The following is an 18,286-nucleotide window of genomic DNA, read 5'->3' as shown; positions in this document are numbered from 1 at the left end:
TGATCTCAATGAGGTTTTGATCTGATTACAACCGTTACTGTATTTAAGCATTATTTCCTAAGTCTTTTCTTAAATTGTTATATAAATTGTATTGTTTATGCTCTTTGTTTTAACAGTTGGCTCTGCTGAAAAGCATAAGAAAAAATATTATAAGTTACGGGGTTAGTTGGGTTAGTTGGTGACCCGATATAGGATAAACGGGGTCAAGGAAATCATATGGTTTCCCGCGCCCTGTATATCCCATATCGGGTACATACTAACCCTGTAACGAATATATCACGTCGGCAGCCTGTTTACATGTTGAAATGTTTCATTTCTTAATCGGAATCTGAAAATGGACGCCATTTTGGTACGATATGAAATTGGTGACCCAAGATGGAAAAATATTGGGTCACCGCGTAACCAGTCCTGGACCAATGGTGTTGCGTCATCCATGTTTGAAGGCGTGACATTATAAGTTACGGGGTTAGTAGGTGACCCGATATGGGATATATGGGGCAAAGGTAACCATATCGGGTGAGAGAGAAGCTCGAACCCGAATATTGTTTCATGCGCCCCGTATATTCCATATCGCCGTTACGTACATATCACGACGACAACCATATTCATCGGTATAGAAAAATAGACATTTTGGTACGATGTTAATTTGGTGACCCAATATGGAAAAATATGGGGTCACCGCGAGATCAGTTATGGACAAATGGCGTTACGTCATATAAGTTGGAGGCTTGATATAGTGGAATATGCCACGTCATCGTGCACAAAGTTCCCTGCCTACATCGTATCCTCAACTGGTGCAATCGCCTCATTTTAATTATCGTTGGCTGTGTTTACAACATCAGTCGGTTGACTGTTCGGTATTGGGATTGTAACCGAATAAAGCCGGTGTACACTGTTTAATATAGACTATGTATTTATATTCTTTGAATTGAATTGATTATGCAGTTTATGCATTTACGCAAAACACTGAATGATGACGCTAGCAAACCCAGGAATAACATCAACATACAAGTATACAGGAATCTTGGAATAAGTCAAACTTACAAACAAAACAGCAGATAGCATGATTCATTCAACATAAAACAATTTTCGAATACATTGATATCTATATGCACAGGGCAAGAAAAATTAAGATGTTTTAAAGTTTTGACACGAATTATTCATGATCTACGTTCATCATGGCATTTAAAATACTTGTTTTACGTTATATTCATGTATAATTTTCATGACAGAAGCATTAATATGTCATTCAAATTTTACACTCTAATAGATTACACCTCACAAACACATACGATGTTATGTAAGTAATTCGAAAAGAAAAACGGATTAAAAATTTGTATCAGCAAACAACACCGCATAATTGTCAGTGCCATTGTCATTGGCATTCTGGTAAATTGGTTGTTCTGTCCGTTTTTGTAGCGGTTCGTATGTTCTAGCTTCTTCGTCTGCTCGAGCGTCTAAAATATACCGTCAATAACATGGATTTATGCAAATATTAACCTTTATTGTATTACGATTCGGAACATTCCCAAGTGATTATAACCCGTTATTTCACATTATATAGTTTCTTTGTTCTATTCTACGGCAGTGTGTATATGCAAACTAACTCAGACCCTTCTTTTAAGAAGCATATATGAAATAAACTAGTATATGATATGTCAATTGAACTGAAACATGCCATCACTGTATCGTCAAGATCAACAACGATCTGTATTTAGTAAAACAGCGACTTAATATCGCAATAACCTAGGACATAATAAATTGTAGTAAACATGCTGAGGAAACCAAATGTGATCATCCATGTCGGGTGTCACCTGTATCAACGTAACAAGATATCCATCACTATGAATTTAGTATATATCTTGTTTGATTTACATAATTTATGATTTTGTAATTAACTTATATATTTTATATATTGTTCATTTCTGCATAAAAGGATAATGCACCTTTCTTTTCAATTTAATTATTTACAGGGATATGTTATACAAGCACTTAATACTAATACAATAAGTCCGCTTATTCATTACAAATACGAACCTCCTTCTATGCCGCCGTTACTGTCCTTTCTTCGTCTTCTAAAATGCAGCGATCAATGTGCAAGTATTGATACAATTTAAATGAATCTTTAGAAACCGTTTAGTAAAACTGATGGAATATTATTAAGTTAACTACTTGATTTATGATGAAAATTTATATGAATAGTTTATTTAAAAGCACCTTTGTCTTTTGCAGTGATCAAAACAAATCAATACCAATTTGAAATATGTGTTAATTTAAACTAAACAATCCACTTAAGACATTATTTCGTAAGGTTAACCGCTTAACGTAAAATCACATACCTCCACATACGGATGAACATCCCGATGGCAAGGGCAATTGCGAGAAGGGAGACACCACCACCAACAACGCCACCTATTGCTGCTCCAGACGTTCCAGCAGCGTCACCATTGTCTTTATCGATTGGGCTTGCGTCGGATGCTTCGGATAATATTCGGAAATTAAAGGTTAAATTGAATAACAAAAATGCAAGAATTTCGTGCAAGTCTACTCAGGTATTTACCACAATGAGTTCATAATGTTTTCGCTGCAAAAAATTACCATTTAAAAACTTATATATATATATATATCGTTTTTTTTTACCATCAATACATCCTGCATCTGTCCATTGGTACCCAGTCTCACATTCAAGTATGAATTGGCCGTACGCTTGAATGCAACCAATAAATCCACCGTTAGGAGAGACGCATTTCACGGCTTTAAGATGGTGTTCTGAGCATTCGTTATCTTTACATAAGCTACAGGTAAGAGAACATGAAGGCCCGAAATTACTAACATAACATCCAAAGCACCTATTGTTTTGATTGCAATTAACAGGACAAGTCTTTTGTTCACATCTTGCTCCACGAAATCCTTCCTTACAGCCGTTAATACAAGTACCATCCTGAGAGCAAGTACTGTATTTGCAATTTTCTGAACAAAACATATTGCAATAATGCCCAAAGAATCCGTTCTTGCATGATTCACATATACCCGAGCTTAAACAAGCATCGTTGTAGCAATTATCAGGGCATTCCATCTTCACGGAGCACGTGAGACCATTAAACCCTTTTTTACATGAACTACATTTAGTTGCAGAATCACAAGATAAACATCTTAGCGGGCAATTTAAGTCACACTGATACCCATATTTTCCTTCAATGCATCTATCACATGTACTACCAGTGAAATTTTGGTCAGCGCATTCCATGCAATTTCCATGTAAGTCGCACATTGATTTTTTGCACTTATAACTGCAGGGGTACGGGGAAAAGTCTTGGCACCACGCCTGGAAAACTAAAGGTAAAATCAATACAAATGAGCGGAGACTTCAGCGTTTGTTTTTGCAGTTAAATTTATTTTGTTTTGTCTTGAAAGTATAACTTCAAACTTGATATTTGAACCTCTTTATTATATTATTTTGTGTCTTGTTCAATACGACAGTTTGTATACATGTATGTTGTGTCTTACAGTAACACATGGCATGCACAATTTTGAGTGTACATTCAATCCGATAATACAATGCAACATAATTGGTCAAGCGCATTATTCAACATTACAAAATAGAACTGATTTTAGAAAAGAAAAACAATTAAACAACTGTATTAAAAAAAACTTATAATGAACGTATTAATTCAACTGCCAATAAAAAGACTTACTTAATGTCAGAAGAAGTGTTGTGAATGCAATCAAGGTCGTTCCACCTGTCATCTTCATCATTCCGTCTTTCCTGTAGTAGTTCTTTATTGTTTATCAAATGGACCATACCATTTCCAGGATACACGTATCACCTATTCGATCTTGCAACGGTAGTAAAGTATGTGCACAAAACAGGTCGATACTCTAACGACTTTGAATATATCTAATACTGTATTGTTTAACCAAAATGTATACTATAGAAAACAATGGTTTACTTTGAAGGTGCCATTGAAGTATGATGGGGGTATTCACCTTTCTCAGGCCCGACTAAACAACACACATGGAATCCGAAACATAGTTTATTTAATACCGGAATCAAGAAGACCGCTCAATTTTTAACTGAAATATGCATCATATACTATATAGTTCAAATATTTTTTTATAATTTCCTGCACAATTGAGGCAACCAATAATGTACTATCACTACTACTACTACTACTACTACTACTACTACTACTACTACTACTAGTACTACTACTACTACTACTACTACTACTACTACTACTACTACTACTACTACTACTACTACTACTACTACTACTACTACTACTACTACTACTACTACTACTACTACTACTACTACTACTTCTACTACTACTACTACTACTACTACTACTACTACTACTACTACTACTACTACTACTACCACCACCACCACCACCACCACCACCACCACCACCACCACTACTACTACTACTACTATTACTACTACTACTACTACTACTACTACTACTACTACTACTACTACTACTACTACTATAACTGCTGCTGTCGTTTCTGCTGCTGCTACTGATGCTGCTACTACTATTACTAGTACTACTACTTCTAATCCGGCGTACCTAACCTTGGCATCCGAAAAACGATATCTGGCGTACCAAAATGCAGATGATGTCCTCATGCCGCTTTATTGTTTTCTGATTTGTTTTTGAATTCCATGATTATTATTGAAAAGCTCTAAGATAATAATTAAAATGATAAATAGATGAGGCATAATGGCACCGTCGATAATTTAATATGATTCACTTTTGATTGTAAATCAGTTCCTTAAAATTAAATAACACACTTACATATTTGTGCACGTATATAACTTTGTAACACTATCCGTCCCCTGTTTAAATGCTTAAGACATGCAACAATCGCATGCGTATGTATTTGCTAAGAAGCCCTTAGTATTATCTTAATTACCAGCTTTAAATACGGATTTCCTATTTACATGTTCAGATAACATCAGGATTTGCGATCATCCAACCTTCATGAAATATATTTATTGATCTTTTTGAAATGTTGCTTTATAACATTATAATGCAAATTGATTGACCTGAAACAATGCGAGTAATAATGTTTACAAAATCATTAAAAACGTACACAATTATCTTTTTTTTAAATAATTTAGAAGGCCGATGAACACATTATATAAATAGCTCATTAATAATCAAATACATTCATATACATTTGAACTTTTGCTGGATACATATAGAATGAATAAATTAACATAACATTATGTGAGTGAAAAAAATCAACAATAAAAGACAGTAGAAACGTAAAGAAAGCAATTGTCTTTAAAATGAAGTTGAAGAACGATAAAATATTTATTTAAGTGGAAATATTGTTGAACGCACTTTGATCGCTCTGCTGACGAAAGTCATGTCAAGTTTATACAACATGATTAAGCCTAGGGGAATATATATGTCCTTTTACTAACGCAACTACCAATAAGCGTCAATGCAGGTTGAAATTTCTCGCAGGTGCGGTGAATTTGTTCAGTGGGTATTTACTGTTATATAACACACCAGAGATTATGCGGCGAGTCTTGTTCCATCTGGGCAAGGTAATGAGTAATATTCTACAATAGAACACCAATTTAAGATGGAAGTTTAAATGCATTTTACCCTATCAAATATTTTGTCGGAATTAAAATTATTCTAATAAAAGAACTCATATGGTTTAACATCGTCTTATTTATCAATAATATTTCTTTTTATCTATAATGTCTTTATTGAGACTCATGTAAGTACGAACATATACTGCCAAACAAACATCATCCAATACGATTTAAGCTACCACACTCCATTATAATGAAATTATACATTTTTAAGCACAAATGTTCTTGTTTTGATTATAGATGTTCCTTAATAAACAGGTACAACAATCTTGTTGACTCAGCAATTTTTAACGTTTGAATAAAAAGTCTAAGACAAGATCAAACAGTTTGCACCCTGACCAATTTATAATCCGTTTATGTGAACCAATGTGTTTTGCTACAGTTAATTTTAAATTTAACAAATCCGCACACAGAAGCGGGAAACAAAGCAGGAAAAGTTGCTCGTATTCTGTGATAACAATGTAACTTTAAGTCTTATGTAAGTGCAAATTAGTGTAAGGTTACGCACATATAAACAAGTTTAAACCACAAGTTAAGTCGCGTTTGAGTGACAGTTCATGTTTTCCTTCAATTCATTGATAAAGCTCGTTTGATTGGGTCCTTACATTGTGTTTCTCAACAAGGTTATACTAGTGTTCAGCATGCCAACTGGGCTTATACTAGTGTTCAGCATGCCAACTGGGCTTATACTAGTGTTCAACATGCCAACTGGGCTTATACTAGTGTTCAACATGCCAACTGGGCTTATACTAGTGTTCAACATGCCAACTGGGCTTATACTAGTGTTCAGCATGCCAACTGGGCTTATACTAGTGTTCAGCATGCCAACTGGGCTTATACTAGTGTTCAACATGCCAACTGGGCTTATACTAGTGTTCAACATGCCAACTGGGCTTATACTAGTGTTCAGCATGCCAACTGGGCTTATACTAGTGTTCAACATGCCAACTTTGCTTATACTAGTGTTCAGCATGCCAACTGGGCTTATACTAGTGTTCAACATGCCAACTGGGCTTATACTAGTGTTCAGCATGCCAACTGGGCTTATACTAGTGTTCAACATGCCAACTGGGCTTATACTAGTGTTCAACATGCCAACTGGGCTTATACTAGTGTTCAACATGCCAACTGGGCTTATACTAGTGTTCAACATGCCAACTGGGCTTATACTAGTGTTCAGCATGCCAACTGGGCTTATACTAGTGTTCAACATGCCAACTGGGCTTATACTAGTGTTCAGCATGCCAACTGGGCTTATACTAGTGTTCAGCATGCCAACTGGGCTTATACTAGTGTTCAGCATGCCAACTGGGCTTATACTAGTGTTCAACATGCCAACTGGGCTTATACTAGTGTTCAACATGCCAACTGGGCTTATACTAGTGTTCAACATGCCAACTGGGCTTATACTAGTGTTCAACATGCCAACTGGACTTATACTAGTGTTCAGCATGCCAACTGGGCTTATACTAGTGTTCAGCATGCCAACTGGGCTTATACTAGTGTTCAACATGCCAACTGGGCTTATACTAGTGTTCAGCATGCCAACTGGGCTTATACTAGTGTTCAGCATGCCAACTGGGCTTATACTAGTGTTCAGCATGCCAACTGGGCTTATTACATAATGAAAACAAATGTTTGAAAGTACCACTATATTATAGTTTAATGTCGCTACTTCTATAATGTTTTCGTAGCAATAAAAGTCATTTACCAGATAAAATGTTATGCCTGCATAAAACAAAGTTATGTATCTGCCGGTTAAACTGAATCAGGATTAAGGTAATTCTGTGCATTGAGCCGTACATAACTTAAGCATGACTTTTGAGCAAAGTTATCCAATGATAAGACGGCCAGCGGTCAGGTGGTGTGCCTAGACCAATCATGTCCATTGCCCATCATCTTACATCTTAAATCAAAACTTTAGTTTAAATGCTTTCAATTTGTATTTTTGTTATTTTCCAGTACCAAAGTATATACAAAACGCATTATTACCGATAATTTTTTCGTCTAAATTATTGTGTAATATTTAGAGGCAGCGATCATCATTATCGTGTCAATCTTATATTAGGTCACAATTATTCTGGATATGCCCACCACACGTTTGTTTGAATTCTGTAACGAAAAGAAACGATGTGTACAAAAGAAATATTTTAACGACGTTATTTATGTTTAATATTAAATAATATAACCATAATGTTCGCTAAAATCGGCGTTTCACTTTAAGTTCAATTGAAAAATGATAAAAGTCATCACCCATTCCAACCATCAATCGACCCCACACTTGAAATTTGGGACACCGTTCATTATGGACTGGAACATAGAAAACCGCTCAATTTTGAACTGAAATCCTCATTATTTTCTACTTAGTGTAAATATTATAATAAAATATTTTATACCATACTATGAAGAGTTTGGTAATATTCTCAATATATTGGTTTGGTAATATTACCAAATATTTCAAGATCAGTTTGTTTATATTACTAGAAAACCTGGACATTATATCCAGGATGAATTTAAGAATGCTAGCAGAAAATGTTCATAATTTATTTTGGGAACATTATCAAACATTTGTGGCTATTATTAGGTTTAGAATATTTTAGAAAATCCCTCTGCTTAATATCGATAATTTGGGGAATATTCCCACAAATGTTATAAAGCCCTGCTAAAGTTTTCAATACCTTACTTGGAACTGTTTGGTAATATTCCCAGAAATAATTATAGTCCTACAGAAACACTGTTTTGAGTTTCCAAAGATTTCTGTTGGACTATTTTGTTTCAGTTCATCTGGTAATATTCCCAAAATGTTACCAAATATTTCAAAATCAAATTGGTAATATTACCAGAAAACCTGGACATTTTATCCAAGATGAATCTGATAATGCTAGCAGAAAAGAAAATGTCCATCATTTATTTTGGGAATATTACCAAAATACTTGTGACTATTCTTAGTTTTAGAATTTTCTTTAGAAAATCTGTCCACATACATAATATCGATAAGTTGGGGAATGTTCCCGTAAATGTTGAAAACCCTACCATAACTTCCAAATCTACAGTATGTATTGTTTGGTAATATTTCCAAAATGTTTTGGTAATGTTACCAACTTTTACATTATAAAATTGAACATATTTCCAGAAAACCTGGACATTATATCCAAGATGATGTTTAGAATTTTAGCAGAAAATGTTCATAATTTACTCTGGGAATGTTACCAAATATTTGTGACCATTTCCTAGCTTTTTTTCTCGGCATAATTTTGATGATTATGTTTTTGTTTCAATTCATCTGGCAATACTCGCATAATGTTTTTGTAATGTTACCAACATTCCAAGATTCAGTTGGTAATATTCCAAGAGAACATGGACATCTCTTCGTATAATATTGATGACTTTGGGAATATTCTCCAATATGTAGAAAACACCACTATAACCTTCAATACTATACTATGAAGGGTTTTGGTAATATGCCCAGAAATATTTCAAGTCATACACAAACCCTTTGACGAGACTGCAAATGGTTTCTGTTGGATTAAAATGTTACCATGCTGAAAAGGGAAAGTTGCGTTTTCCCTTTTCTTTTTGCGGTTTGTTATATGCAAATCCATAATCATGTCTGTTAACCGTTTATGTGTTTTGCATATTTGCTTCCATGGTCATTTCTAATATTAATCAGCTGCTGAAATAGATGTGTAAGGCCGGCATGGTAGGGATGAGAAAAATATATATTAAAGTATGCGCGTTATCTTGAACCTCGAGCGATTTTATACACTTTACAATAATTTTGTCATAGTCTTAAATGTCTACGTTGAACTAAAAGCAAAAAGATGATAATTGTTAGTGTCTGTGAGTTAAATATTTCACTGATATTTCACTGATAAATCTCAGTTACTTCACACAATACATAAATGTCTAAGTTGAACTATAAATAAATAGAGGATAACTAGTTATCTAGTTATATCGGTGTAATACCCCAATATATTTCACAGATTGTGCGCTCACGGTGCTCATTGTGCGATTATGGCTAAATATAATATATAATCACTGCTAGTTTTAGTATCTTCAAAAAGCGCGTCAAATTGTATGTGTACCAACGTCATTTTTAAAGTGACGTCGTTGAAACTGTGTCTGAGCTCTGTGATCGCTGGCATTTTATTTGAAAGTGAGATCAGGTTAAAAGATCAAAACAGTGACTAAACGTATTCACTGATAAATCTCTATGAATTTCCGGAAATCATATAATGATTTATATTTAAAATATAAAATTTCCTTTGATTTCGAATATTATAAACATAGTTAATAAATCAAATGCATTTTTTGCAAATCACATACTTACTTAGCTATCATGCCAAATGAGTGTTTATAGCATTGATATGATATCTAATTCAATTGTGACTCAGCCACGTCGATTCTGTGCGTGCATCCATACCCTACATGTCTTCATATAATTAAACAAAAGGCGCAAGTATATTGATGCAATATCAGTTCTTAGCAGGATGGAATTAATACTGTTTTATCTTTATTTTAGATTGATGTTCACTTGAACACTTTAATGTACATTGTCCCAAATGAAACATTTCTTTCAATATTTTTTCATTTTACCAGATTTCACTTAAATATCTAGCCAACGTGAACAGCGTAGGTCCATGTATTCGACGTTGGAGCCGAAGAAGTTTTGTAGAATTCTCTCTCCAAAAGAAAAATAAAATAAATGTGCTGTTGTTGGTTCTGTATGTTATTTTACCAAATGAAGCCAGATTGAAGAACCCGACGTTCCAAACCTTGGCACTAAAACAACATTAAAATGGGCTGGAATCCGGCGTACCTTACAATGCAACAATGGGCTGAAATCAGGCGTACTTAACCTCGGCATCTGAAACAACACAATCATGGGCTGGAATCCGGTTTACCTTACATCTGGTGTGGCGTGTGATGCCCTCATAACGCTTAATGTTAGCTTATGCTAAGGGAAAAATGTCTATTCTAATTCGTTGTAACTAGTTAAAATCATAAACAACAATAAACACTTAATGAATCAGAACACGTGTGTACACTCTCTTTGACTAATTAACAGTATCCGTCTGGTTATTACGGATTTCCTATTTATTCACTTCCTTTGCTTTATACTTATTAATGTGAGAAAAGGCTTTACCATTGAACATTTTCAATAAGACAACAGGAAATAGAACCAATTTAAACTGTATTGATAAATAAAAGGTATCCATGTTTGCAGTTCTTAACTTATTAAGTATTAAAAGTCTAGAATTTCAAATATAATCAGCTTTATAAAAATATGAGCTTTTTCATAGTTTATTGCAAAATGTCAAATTAAATGATCTTAATTGAATATATTGAATTTAATTGATTCATGAAGAGAGGGATATGTTGTATTATCTACAAACAAAGCAACACCACTCAGGACATCAACAGTCAGATATTAATTGTATGCATTAATTCCCTTTAGTCATGAACGAGGTAACACGTATTGTTTACTGCTTTTGAGTAGTTTCAGACCGCTTGTTAATCGGACGCTGTTACGTTTAGTATATCTATATCCCGTACAGGCCAAGTCCTTCATTGTTGTGTCAATGATGCATGTATTGGTAGTTGTCAGGTATTTTTTTCGAATTTTAGTGAATGTATTCAAGGACGTTAAAAATGGTGATAAAGGGTGTCAATTGAATATTTTACTTTTTCTGGAATAGGTACACTATCATTTATATTTAATCTGTTTATTACTCGAATATCGATTTAGAACAGAATGGCGCTGCTCGTTCCATTTGCAGGAATAACGTCATGTGGCAGACGAAAACAATGTCTTGTTGGGCTAAAACAGCGCGGTCAGATAAAACAGCGACCAATGTATATACTGATATACTCTATATGAATATATATGTGAACTGATATGCTGTAAAACAAATAAGGGATTTCATTAAGATTAATCATAATAAAGTTCAGGCCATTCTGCTTCATGTTTAAACAGCTGCGGCTGAGTATACGCTTTGTCAAGATGGCATGATGGCTGAGCACGCTCTTGTCAGGTATCCATGAAATACCTTACTATTTCTTATACGGCAATGCCTTATTGATGAATGTTGTGCACTCAAAGTGTTTTGTCTTTTATCACATATTCGTTTCGTGTATCGCATATCTTTATTATTTCACCTTCCTTATTCTGACATAAAATGTGTGTATACCTATGACAAAAAGAACTCACGCAATACTGAAATGCACCATAATTGATTGTACATTCAGGGGGAAATTTTTATTTTGAAGGATACCTATCATACTATCATGTAAATATATTAACGGTTTTGGCCGAGTATACACATTGCCCGGAACGCTCGATGGCTGAACATATATCTTGCCATTACTTCAACGAATTTCCACATGCGGAAGCACAGGGTTGTGACTGTGTGTGGAGCAACTAATCTATAATATATCATTTCCGATTTGGTTTGAATTTGCAAAAGATGCACATGATAAATAATTTCTCAAATCGGTCAAATATATACGTATTAATTGTTGACAACGACTGATAACATAGGTTTAAAACTTCTGTAGCATAACGTAAATCATTGTCGTACTTAAAAACCGAGTAGGTTGGTTCTGATTTAACTGAAGTAATCTACTGTACAGGTTATTATGTTGAATGTGACGTCATACCCTTCACCATGAATAGGACAGATTAACTGTAACAGTCCACATAAATGGTCTGAAGTATTGGTCATGCCTCCATGAAGAAGAAAGATTAAATATTAAAGTCCAAAGAAATTGTTATAAATCTTGGTCAGATTAGATAACGAAATGTTGTGCAAGAATCACACACCATCGGCTATTTGAAATAGTATGTGATCAGAAGAAAACATTATTTCTATCGTTGTTTTTAAGCATATATTTTTTATATTTGAATGACGCAGAATGACAGTTTTCTATTTCTTAGTAAAACAAATGTGTTAAATGTTGGTGTGCGATCAAAATACAGTTCTTTCACGTCACCGAAAAATGTAGTTGTATCCTTGACTGTGTCTCGTGTAAAACTGATTTCTCTGTTTACATGTTTAGCTATCGATCGTTTAACAGAATAATGTAAATATATTTACTATTTACTTCATTAATATATTATTATTATTTATTCTTCAGCGTGCATGTAGAGAGATTGTAGGGCTTCTTTTTTTATTGAAATTGGATGAGAATAATTTCATAATAGACAGAGTTAGATATGAACGTAAAAAAACAACAACATTTTCTATTCAAAATGTAACACACCTATTTGTTATACAGTTTTGTTACAATCAGCCCCCAAATAACGGTCATTTTTTACCACTGAAATACGAAAACGTAGAAAAACGAAATCTAGCAAAAATAAATAATAACAATAATTTCAATTGAAGATCTTAATAGAGCAGCTCGAACGCGTTTGGATTCAGATGATCGGCTTGTTTTCAAAAGAATGGAAATGTTGATGTTGTATGCCTCTGAACACTTAAACTTGATGTTGAATATACTCAATGAAATAGTATAACAAATTTACTATACCAGAAGTTAAAATCTAACTATTAAGAATGAGGCTATTATTATATATGCCTTAAATCCCACTATCTAATACATCTTGATATATACTATATGTTATTCGTAAACTACTATAGTTACGTGATTTTCCTTTAGATCCCAAGCCAAATTGGGAAAATATGTTTAGTTGACTATTTTTATGTCTATGAGGTGTAATGGTTATGGGCCCAAGACCTTTGGTCGACTATGCCTTGAAGTGGTACCTGACCTGGGCCCTACACCAATTAGTAGAAAGGTTTCGTCACCTATGCTCATTAGGGATACCGGATGTATTGATGGATAGGTTTCGTCGACTATGTCCATGGTAATATTAGATGTGGGCCCCAGACGAATTAGTAGAACGTTTTCGTAAGCTATGCTCAGGAGGGGTAACGGATGTTGGCCCCAGACGGATTGATGGATAGATTTCGTCGACTATGTCCATGGGAATACTGGATGTGGGTTTCAGTGGAATTGGTGGATAGGTTTTGCCGACTTTATCAATGCGGGTTACTGGATGTTGATCCCAGAGGAACTGTTGGATAGGTTTGACCGATTATGTCCATGGGATTACTAGGTATTGGTCTCAGTGGAATTGGTGGATAGGTTTGACCGATTATGTCCATGGGATTACTAGGTATTGGTCTCAGTGGAATTGGTGGATAGGTTTGACCGATTATGTCCATGGGATTACTAGGTATTGGTCTCAGTGGAATTGGTGGATAGGTTTGGCCGATTATGTTCAAGAGGGATACTAGAGGTGTGCCTCAGTTGAACTGGTGGCTAGGTTCGGTCAAATTTGTCTATGAGAGTTACTGTATGTGGGCTGTATACGAATTCGTAGATAGTTTTGGTCGTCTATGTCTATGAGGGTTACTGTATGTGGGCCGCAGACGACTTTATGAATGGATTTGGTCGACTTTGTAAAGCAAGGTAACTGGATGTGGGCTGATGACCTGTCTTCTCTTTAGGAATTTTAAGGTTCTACATTGATGTATATTTCCATGTATTCCAAACATTACGTTGTCCATGAATCCGGCCGACGTAGTTGTTTGCGCCACGGCAACTATATTACTCATCCGAGTAAATGTTGTTTTAATCGTGCAGATATTTATTACCATCGTATGTATTACGACCATGCTATTTCGTTTTTAGAATAATAAGAAATGCTAAACGGCACCAGAACTAATCCCCTGACCGTTGTTCACTTGAGCTGTCGATGAATCAACTTCAATTCTTCCATCTGTTTAACTTAATACATAGTCAATGGTTTTATGACAGCATTTTACGAACTACACGCGTTTTAAATCGTTTACAAGTATCACTCTTCAATATCATTATTTCGTTAATCTTCTCTGATTCGATTCCCGGCCTGGGCGCATGTGAGTTTGGTTTGTGGTCACCAAGTCGGACAAGTGGGTTTCCTCCGGGTACTCCGTGTACTCCGGGTACTCCGGTTTTCCCCACAAACCACAATCTCGCGCAACACCGTTTCAACGAAAGTGATTAATATAAGTTGCAAAAGCTTGTTTCACAATCACTGTAAAATTAAATAAGTTTAAACTAAATGATTGCATATATGGTACGGTTTATGTTGTTGTTCCCCTTACATTCGACAAAAGAGCAAAGTGATGATTGGCTGGGATTCGAGCAGAAGCCTCGGCAGCTGGGAAACATGAGCATCATTATATTTTTGAATAAATTATTTTATAAATTGTTTAAAACATTTATACAAATGTATAACATTAAATGTTTTTTAGAGATGTCATATTTTCTCGTATGAATATGATGGCGTTTTCACCTCGAATAACCTATGCGTAACTAATTCCTTTTAACATGAATTATAATGAAATTGTAAGAAAGATGTAATTCCGTCTTCTAACATTCTAAACGACAATTTATTTATCTTTCAATCGTTCAAGATCATATTTTTATAATTTGTTCAGCTGCATATTCACGTCTGTTTTAAACGTATTTATAAATACCAATGTTGGCAAATTGCAGCTTCAAAAAAATAACCAAACGTTTAATACGTCCGCAACCATCTAGTTATATATTGATTTTCGTTTTTTTAAAAATATAAAGTATGCATAGAATTTCCCAAAGTGTCACATCCGTGGTCAATATTCGTTAATGGACAATATATCATAATCATAATGTAGAGGGTGTTAGAAAATGTATAACGTATTGACATCGCCATTACAACTTGCATTGAATAAGTCATGTCACTTATCAGACTAATTGAGCAAAGGTTACTTGATCTGCTGACACGTGCCCATACCTGAGTTGCGTTACAAATGAGCAAAACGTAGTTGGTCTCAACTTAAAGGTTGACCTTATACGAGTCCGTATACAACTCATTTACACGATTATTTTGCACTCAACATGATAGAAACAATGTCACATATCTCCTTACATAATTGGTTTTTAAAGTTGCAGTGCTTTTTATGAATATTTAAAAGGACGATTCCTTGCAAAACATATGATAAAAAAATATACGAGAACTATTGGTAATTCTTTACTGTGATAGCCATGACAGAGTGGAAGGGAAATTCATACATTATGAGCGTCCGGCAGCGTTGACCAAACAAATGGCTTTGCTGAAAAGCATACGACTGAAGAAATATATTCGAATCTGCCAGGTCATCGTTCGCAAAGTTCCTTGTCCATGTTTTATCCTCAACGTATGCAGGCATCTCATTTTAATTAACGTCGGCGGTGTTTAAAACTTCAACCTATTGAATCGTCGGTATTGGGATTGTAACCGAATAAAGCCGGCGAATACTGTTTTATATAGACTGTGTAGTTATATTCATTGATTGATAGTTTTGCTCGACTATATCGAGAAGAAAAACTGGATATGGGCCCCTGACGAATATATTAATAGACTTGGTCAACTCTGTCCAGGAAGGCTACTGAATGTGGCCTGATCACCTAGATTCTCTTCAGCTGTCTTAAGGTACTAAATTTATCTATATTGCCATGTATTCCAATTATTACTTTGTCTATGAATCCGGTCAACCTACTTGTTCGCGCCATCGCTACTATTACTCCTCTGAGTATAAGTTTTTTAATCGTGCATATATCAATCACAATATGTTTGTATGAAGACAATGTTACTCCGTCTTCAAAACAATAAAAATATACTTTACGGCATCCGAACTTAGTTTCTGGCCATTCTTCGCTTACAGCCGCCTCAGATAATGCTGCGTCCCTAGGAGTTTGTTTATAACAGCATTTGAAAAGCTGCTCGCGTGATCTCAATGAGGATTTGATCTGATTTCAACTTTTACTGTTCTTAAGCATTATTTCGTTTGTCTTATCACAAATTATTACAAAAAGTATATTAATTGAATTGTTTATGTTGTTGTTGTTTTAACAATTGACTCTGCTGAAAAGCATACGACTGAATAAATATAGTCGAATCTGTCAGGTCATCGTTTGCACAGTTCCTTGTCCACATATTATCCTCAACGTGCGCAATCGTCTCATTTTAATTAACGGCGGCGGTTTTAACAACTTCAATTCGTTTACTCGTCGGTTCTGGAATTGAAACCGAATGAAGCCGACGTATACTGTTTTATATAGACTATGTAGATATATTCCTTGAATTAAATTGATTATGCAGTACATACTTAAACGCCAAACACTGAATGCCGACGCTAGCCAACCCAGGAATAGCAACTACTTACAAGTATATTTAAATCTTGGAATTAATCAAACTTACATAAAAACAGCAAACAGCATGTTGTATTCAACATAAAACGATTTCCGAATACATGGAGATATATGTGCACAGGTCAAGAAGAGTTTAGATGTTTTAAAGTCGTGACAATAATTAATCATGATCTACGTTTATCATGGCATTTTAAATACTCTTGTATGTAATATACATTACAATGATTATATCATCAGAAGCAATACTATGTGATGCACCTTATACACTCTAGACTACATCTCACAAACACATGTGATTTCATGTGAATGATTGATAAAAATAACGAATTAAATATTTGTATCTGTAAACAACACGGCATAATTGTCAGTGCAATTGTCATCGACATTCTGGTTCTGGTAGATTGGTTGTTCTGTCCGTTCTTGTAGCTGCTCGTATGTTCTTGCCTCTTCGTCTGCTCTTGCATCTGAAATATTCCGTAAATAACATGTATTTATGCAAACAATAACAATTATTGTATTACAATTTGGAACATTCACAAGTCTAATAAGTGAATTACTATAATGATTATAACCCGTTATATCACATTATATAGTTTCTTTGTTCTATTCTATGGCAGTGTGTATATGCAAACAAACTCAGATCATTCTTTTAAGAAGCATATATGAAATAAACTAGTATATGATATGTCAATTTAACTGAAACATGCCATCACTGTATCGTCAACATCAACGACGATCTTTATTTTGTGAAACAGCGACTTAATATCGCAAGTCTGATAAGCAACTTACTATAATGATGATAACCCGTAGTATATAGTTTCTTTGTTCTGTTCTACTTTAGTGGGTATATGTCAACAAACTTTCTCTTAAGAAGCATATATGAAATAAACTAGTATACGATATGTCAATTTAACTAAAACATGCCATCCCTGTATCACAACGATCTTAATTAATTGTAACGGCGATTTCATATCGCAACAACCTAGAATATAATTTAATGTAGTAAACATGCTGAGGAAACCAAATGTGATCATCCATGTAAATATCGGGCTTTTTGCTGTTCTTCCATGTTTCTTGTTTTTAATTTTATGTTCTATTTCTTTGGCGTTTACCCAGTGCCATAAAAACCAGGTTTTTGCTACTGAGCTTGTTTCTGTAGCTTTTCGCATAAATATTCATTTGTATCAATGTAACAAGATATCCGTCACTGCGTTTCTAGTATATATATAGTGTTTGATCTATATGTATAATTTATGATTTTGTTATAAAGTTATATATGTTATATATTGTTCATTTCTGCATAAAAAGATAATTCATTTCTTTTTTTGATTTAATTATCTATAACGATGTGTTATGTAAGCACTTAATACTAATACAATACGTCCGCTCATTTATTTAAAATACCTGCTTCTATGCTGTCCTTTCTTCGTCTTCTGAAATGCAGCG

General features: G+C 34.5%; 2 protein-coding genes across 11 annotated transcripts in view; both read right to left on the bottom strand.

The window, feature by feature from the left end:
• Positions 1 to 920: 920 nt before the first annotated feature.
• On the bottom strand, positions 921 to 4,898 carry LOC128205623 (cell death abnormality protein 1-like). Of its 10 annotated transcripts, none has more exons than XM_052907384.1 (6): positions 4,575 to 4,792; positions 3,696 to 3,766; positions 2,641 to 3,333; positions 2,340 to 2,478; positions 2,038 to 2,075; positions 971 to 1,457 (listed from the first exon to the last, which is right to left on the bottom strand). In XM_052907384.1, exons 1-6 carry the CDS (start codon positions 4,631 to 4,633, stop codon positions 1,327 to 1,329), a joined length of 1,131 nt encoding a protein of 376 aa, XP_052763344.1. In that variant the 5' UTR covers positions 4,634 to 4,792; the 3' UTR covers positions 971 to 1,326. The 10 variants fall into 10 exon arrangements, with proteins under 10 accessions (XP_052763351.1, XP_052763352.1, XP_052763353.1 ...); XM_052907385.1 differs by having other exon boundaries at positions 4,611 to 4,792; XM_052907387.1 differs by having other exon boundaries at positions 972 to 1,457; positions 4,580 to 4,609.
• Positions 4,899 to 16,915: 12,017 nt separating this feature from the next.
• Positions 16,916 to 18,286, bottom strand: part of LOC128204479 (serine-rich adhesin for platelets-like) — a gene marked incomplete at its 5' end in the record, with an annotated part of 5,470 nt that continues 4,099 nt past the window's right edge. Inside the window, 2 exons of the mRNA XM_052905893.1 lie at positions 16,916 to 17,304; positions 18,245 to 18,273. Coding sequence (XP_052761853.1) covers positions 17,168 to 17,304; positions 18,245 to 18,273 — 166 coding nt within the window. The remainder of the gene's footprint in view (positions 17,305 to 18,244; positions 18,274 to 18,286) is intronic.

This window comes from Mya arenaria, chromosome 10 (assembly GCF_026914265.1).
Source record: "Mya arenaria isolate MELC-2E11 chromosome 10, ASM2691426v1".
NCBI classification, from domain to species: Eukaryota; Metazoa; Mollusca; class Bivalvia; order Myida; family Myidae; genus Mya; species Mya arenaria.
This window is presented reverse-complemented; position numbering and strand designations above follow the sequence as displayed.

What these genes read in the sequence shown, in the direction of transcription:
- LOC128205623 (XM_052907384.1), bottom strand. Translation starts at nt 4,633, where the DNA reads ATGAGGACATCATCTGCATTTTGGTACGCCAGATATCGTTTTTCGGAT. An exon ending in ATGTTCATCCGTATGTGGAG is followed by an intron (nt 2,076 to 2,339) that starts GTATGTGATTTT and finishes GCTGCATTTTAG; the next exon opens with AAGACGAAGAAAGGACAGTA. An exon ending in TAACGGCGGCATAGAAGGAG is followed by an intron (nt 1,458 to 2,037) that starts GTTCGTATTTGT and finishes GGTATATTTTAG; the next exon opens with ACGCTCGAGCAGACGAAGAA.